Raw genomic sequence first — 5,960 nt, 5'->3', positions numbered from 1 at the left:
CCACCCCTCTTTTGAGGGGCGCTGTTTTGGTTTTTTTTTCCAGCCTCTTACCCTTCACATTCGCTTTTTCATCCCTGCCAATTCGCCTTTCTCACACTTTTAAGAAAAAACAAACTGCAGACAAGCCGTCTTCTCACACAAGCTTCCCAGCACCGCTGCCAGGCGGTGGAGAAGCAGTTCGAAATACACCGCTCTCCCATCATGTGGGTTTTGTTGTTGTTGTTGTTTATTTCTATACCAAGCTAAAGGGAAGGAGCCAGCAGCCCTCTGCGTGAGGAGTCGCCTTGGCAGGACCAGAGCCCGCATGGGGAAAACACTGATTTTAATCTTAATAAACCTCCTTTGTAGAGCATCGAGGAAGTCAGGCTTCCAGGGGCTTCAACTCACCCGTGAGGCGAAGCCACGACACCATCTCCTGCCTCCCCCTCGGTGGGATCTCATGGACGGCAGCGTTTTCACATTCTCTGGCCAAAGATGACAATACAACGTCCAAATAGCTTCCTTACTATTTAAACTACCAAACAGGCCGCACCAAGGGGAATTTCACTTAAGAGATTGTCTTTCCGAGGACAGTAAAAAAGACTTCTCATTAAGGCCAGACAGTAGCATTGTCAACAGGCAGGGAGAAAGAACATAAATCTGCCCGTTTTTAAACATATCCTGCATTCAGTGCCCTTACGTTAACCTGAAACGTTGCTTCTTTCTTTTTACATCTCACCAAACTTGCGTAAACAAAGCTGTAAAGGCAACTGATTTCTGGAGACGGCTTTACCCCATGCTGCCCCAAGTCAGGCAACGTGTCGCAACTAATTTAACAGATGCTTTAATCTATTTTACAGATTTCCAAGCTCAACATTTAAATTTCTTTTTGCCAGTACTAGCAAGAGTAAAACAACATCCAGACTGTTGCCGATAGATTATTATGGAAGACAACGAGGAAAGCCTTGACAAAAATTAAGGCAGTAGCAGATGCATTTCCATGTGAGTTTTTCAACATATTTTCCTTACCTGGTATAAACAGAAATTTCAGGTCATGATGCAGAAAGCATTGTCCACCTCTCTGCCACCGTACATTTTCTGCCCGGGCTTCCAAAGGGTGTACTCTGGATGCTTATCACCCACCAACAATGATGTTTTCCAGGTGTAAAAAAACCCTAACGGAGCAGCTCATACCTATCCTTAGAGCTTTCTACGCACCACCTATGTGCTTCTGCGATATGAATCATTTATGTGCAAGTGTACACGGGACTGAATCTCTTGAATTACTGTGCTCCAAGTGAGCGGATGGAGAAGACCCGGGGGCAGTTATCTCCCAGGCCATGCGGGGTGATTCAGGTGCGTCATGGCTGTTCCCTGAGCCTGTAAATCCTAACCTGCGTTGGGTGCTGCTGAGGCCAACACACCACCGGTGCTTTCTGAGCAAGGCAGCCAGCGCTTGGTAAGCAGGAGCCCGGCGAGGACTAGTGTCATCCCATGGTTGAAGTTCCTCACTTGGCGGCATCAGCGCCTTCTCCAGAAATGCTACTGGAAGTTAAAAAAAAAAAAAAAAAAAATGTTTCAGATAAAATTCTGAATCAGCACCTTCTGCAAGTGAGAGCTGTCATTCATCTGCTTGAGAAAGATAAAATCTGTATAGCACCAGGAAAAAAAAAAAAAAAAAAAAAGGCATTAACCATGACCTTGCTCCACTTCTCACTTGTTTTCCTGACCATCATCTGTGGTCCTTCCTTTATTTTATGCATGTCGATTTTCATAGTAATCTTCAAAACCTCTTTACCATCAGGGATTTCCCTTCAGCACAAAACATCCCTCTAAGACGCGTTTCTTACAGCAACATTACAGTGCCCACCCTCCCATGGCATTAATAATCACGGCCTTCCCATGATCACTCATACAAAAAACCATATGGGAAAGAACTATTTATGGCTTTGTCCAATTTCCGAACTAACCAACTGAACATAATGCTGGGTTTAATCTTCATTAAAAGGGGTTGGCGCAGCGGTCCGGGGAGACGTGCTGTGCCATCTGCTGGCTGCCTGTGCGTTCCCTCTTGCCTTCAGCCTTCATCCCAACGTTTCTGGGGAGCACGGCTGTGATAGCGCACTAATTTATTGTTTGCCTTATTTATTGCTCAGATGGAAGTTGCCAGATTTTTGCTAGTCTAAAGCTTTTCAAGACAATGCAAAGCCACCTTGGATGTTTGCAGCTTGCCTACAACTCTACAAAAGGTCATCAGCCCTTCATTTTTGCACAAAATGCGAAATGCGCACGAGCAGGCGCTGCAGTAATGCGATCAGTTCGCATCTCTGCCGGATATTTTCCACATCCCATGTGATGCATGTTATGCAACCCCACTCCTTCCCAGAAAAAGCAGCTAAGCTGCTTTTTCCCCCCCGCACGTTACCTTTTACTGACCTCTTTGGAAAGCCTCAGGAGCGAAGCTCAGCATTATCAGTGGCGGTCTCCATCGTGATCCCCGTGCACAGTTAATAAAAGGCATAGTTTTGGTAAAAGCTCTCGTTCCTTCCTTGGTAAAGAGACAAAAATCCATGCATTTCTCACTGGGATGAGCAGGCGGCTGCCACTGTTGATGGCTGCTCAGGGTAAGCGAGAATGAGTAAGCACAGGTGAAGGACATCTGTATCCCACAGCTAATAGGTTACACATCTCACCTGAGGCCATCAGGTTGCAGACAGCGTTGCTCAAACGAGAAGACACACTCAGTGACCTCTTCAAGCAAGCCTCACTTTTGCCTCAGTGACCCAGGCAATTTCATGGAGGGGATCCATTCCCAATGCTTTGTACCCTATTTCTGTGGAGCACTTTTTTTTTTTTAATGCAGCATTTAACTGCTGTTAGGCCTGTCAGCAGCAGGGGGCAAACAAACACAGGGCCATTAAAGTCAGCAGAACTTGTCTTTTCACTATTTTGTCCTATACATCTACCTGTCGTACCAGAATCCCCTCCGAAATCACTGTGCACAGCTTCACATCCCGTGGAGCCAGGGCATTTAAAGACTTCAAAAAGACTCCTTACTTCTGTTCCCATCCATCCAGCTTAAGTTTATCATTTTTCTACCTCTCCCTTTTAACAATCAGCTTTGGAAATTAACACAATACTCCCAAGTCAGCAATTAACAGCACGTTCCTGGCAGAAACAGGCGTAGGGTGTAAAGGTTTACATCAAAACCCATGGAAGCAGATTTCACTTGCAGAAAATGAGCAGAGTGCCCACGTTTGAATTACAGCATCTCGTCTGTCACATGTTCAAGAACTCGGGCTCATATTCTGGCTTTTTCTGAAGACTGTAACACACAAAAAAAAACCCACCCCAAAACAAAAAACACCCCAAAGAAACCACGTAGGTACTCTAGTGCTTCCATAGTATGAATCAGCATTTATTGACAAGACAATTACTCCCCTTAAGTGATTTCACATAGGAAACAGACAGTAGTACCTTTCAGATGCCACTGGTACCCAAATCAAGGCATGGGCTCCCCGAAACCTGTCCCAGACACAAATGCAGGTCTTTCCTGAGACATTTTTTGTTTTTAAGGAAAATTCATCTGTCATTCCTCTTTTACACGCAGAAGACAAGGAGATAAGCAAACATTTTGAAAGTTTACCTTCAAACTGAAGGCAACCTTACCTCTTAGCTGTTTGTTCTGCAACAGCAGACAACAGTTAACTTATTTATCATAGATGAAGTGAATGTATTTGTCACATATATAAACAGCTATGAAATCCAGCGAAGTCCTTCGCTTTTCACTGAATTCAGGAGGAGGAGAAACAGTATCGAAAGCCACTTGGGATTTAAGGAATAGCTTTCTGCTCAGTTACAAAATTGTAAAGATTTAAGTGAGCCTAAAAGTAGTTGGTTTTTAAACTTACGAACACAAGGAGTTAATCAGGACAAGAATTAGAAAAAAATACCATAACCACACTTATCTCATTCTGCAGCTCAGAAAAAGGGTGGACCACAAGAAGACAGTAAAAAGGAGAAGGCAGTAACAGCTGCACAAACCCCATCCTCACCCACCCGCAGGAGGTCCTTCCATCCCACCATCTCCCCATCAGTCCTGCACGACCCGTTTCATTCCCTTCACTTGAGACATCCCTTGCAGCCTCTCAAAGCTACTATTTATAGTATGGAAAGATGACAGCATCGCAATAGAGGAAAACACCTTAATACACAGGCCAGCTAAGGAAAGGGCCCTGCAACACTTTTGCAGGTGCCACCTTCTGAAAAGCACCCTCTGGAAAAAAAACAACCCACAACAACAACAACAAAAAAACCCTAACAAAAAAACCCCAAACCTAGTAACACCCCACCCCCAGATTTCTCAAGGATAAAAAACACAGTATCTTTTATAAAGTTTTTATTGATTTCAATAACAGTACTCGCAGCTCTCAGAAACAGAGCAAAGTAAGTATCATTGAAGCTTCCTGCTTTTCTTAACTCCTGCACGGATGCCAGACAGTTCCCCGGCATATCTGTGCAATTCCCGCCGAACTTCACGGACCTGGCCCTTGCGGCGAATCTTGGCCCGCCGAAACTTCTCCCGATGCTTGACCCTGGGGTTGCGATCGATCTTCTTCCTTCTGGGTGTGAGGCCTTTGTTCTTGATCATCTGATACGTCACACCTCTCTTTCTATTTGGATCCTCTCCTTCTGACATCTCTTCTTCTTCAAGGGCATCTTGGTCTTCAGTTCTCTTCCTCTTGAGTTTCAACTTCTCCTCCATCATCTTATAGTATTTTAGAGCAGCCTCTTCATCCATGTCCGACTCATCTGACAGTTCATCAGCAGTAGCCCGGCCATGAGCAAGCGCAGGAGCACGTTTCGATTTGTTTTTCCTGACATCCAGCGGGAGAAACACCGCAAACTTCTTTTCTTTGCGTAATTTATCTTCCTTCTTATCATAGTAGTTTTTCAAAAGCATACGAACTTGCGAGGATAACTTTTGATCTATAACAGCTAGGTCATTGATTATATTTCTGTAAGCCACCAGCCGTTCGATAATGGGGTGACTATGAACCGGCATCCTCTTGGACTTCAAAACCAAATAGAAACTGATGTTGGCACAGTAATTCAGGTAGAGATGATACTTGGTCTGCAAATAACGACTGCCTTTTCCTTGTGGGATAGTGCCATTTTTCACCATTTGCAGCAGAGGGTGCAGCTCATCCTTGAGCTCCATCAGCTTGACTTCAAAGTCCTCAATCAGCTGCAGGAGCTCAGGGGACTCCTGCTTCAATAGCTTCAGCTGCTCCTTCTTGGGAAGGGCCTGCAAATCCTTGTCAATCTTCTGCCCCTTGCTATCACGGGTTTTCTGCTGCTCAGCCACATAGCCCTGGATCATATCCAGCCCGTAATCATCTTCTCCCAAGTCTTGCACCAACCGCCTCTGGATGACTTGAGCCTCCTGCTCCTCTTCCTCCTCCTCAGCATCGACTTCTTGCTGGCTACGCTTGCCCTTGGCCTGGGCATCGCTCCCGTAGTCCGTGTCGTAGTAGAGCTGCTTGCGTTGGCCCCAGGAGAGCTCGTGGGGGAGCTTAGTGTCCTGACGGTGCCCCTCCAAGTCACTTTCCATGGAGAGGTTCCCATCCTCATCTTCCTCCTCCCCTTCACCTTCTCCATCCTCCTCCTCACCTCCATCCTCTTCTGCGCTGTGGTCTATGTAAAGACCCACCCCCTGTTCTTCCTCTTCCTCCTCCTCCTCCTCTTCCTCACCATCGTCCTCCTCGCTGTCCTCGGGCAGCTGCAGCCCCAGCACTTCTTCCTCCTCCTCCTCTTCGCTCACCCCGGCCTCCTCCCCGCTCTCCAGGGCCGCCATCACCGCCCGGAACCGCGCCTCCTGCTCGTCCTCCTCCACCTCCTCCGCCGCCGGCCCGCCGATCGCATCCTCCCCACCATCCTCATCCTCCTCCTCGGCGAGGTCCAACCGGCGACGGGCCCCC

At 46.7% G+C, this 5,960-nt stretch overlaps 1 protein-coding gene across 1 annotated transcript in view; it reads right to left on the bottom strand.

Moving 5' to 3' along the window:
• Positions 1–4,371: 4,371 nt before the first annotated feature.
• Positions 4,372–5,960, bottom strand: part of UTP3 (UTP3, small subunit (SSU) processome component, homolog (S. cerevisiae)) — a 2,749-nt gene continuing 1,160 nt past the window's right edge. The window contains exons 2-3 of the mRNA XM_009886495.1: positions 5,693–5,929; positions 4,372–5,617 (exon numbers count right to left, since the gene is read on the bottom strand). Of these exons, the coding sequence (XP_009884797.1) occupies positions 4,433–5,617; positions 5,693–5,929 (1,422 nt within the window). The 3' untranslated portion in view covers positions 4,372–4,432. The remainder of the gene's footprint in view (positions 5,618–5,692; positions 5,930–5,960) is intronic.

This window comes from Charadrius vociferus, unplaced genomic scaffold (genome assembly GCF_000708025.1).
Source record: "Charadrius vociferus isolate BGI_N301 unplaced genomic scaffold, ASM70802v2 scaffold676, whole genome shotgun sequence".
Taxonomy (NCBI): domain Eukaryota; kingdom Metazoa; phylum Chordata; class Aves; order Charadriiformes; family Charadriidae; genus Charadrius; species Charadrius vociferus.
Note: the sequence above shows the minus strand (reverse complement) of the source record. Positions and strands in the feature narration are given on the sequence as shown.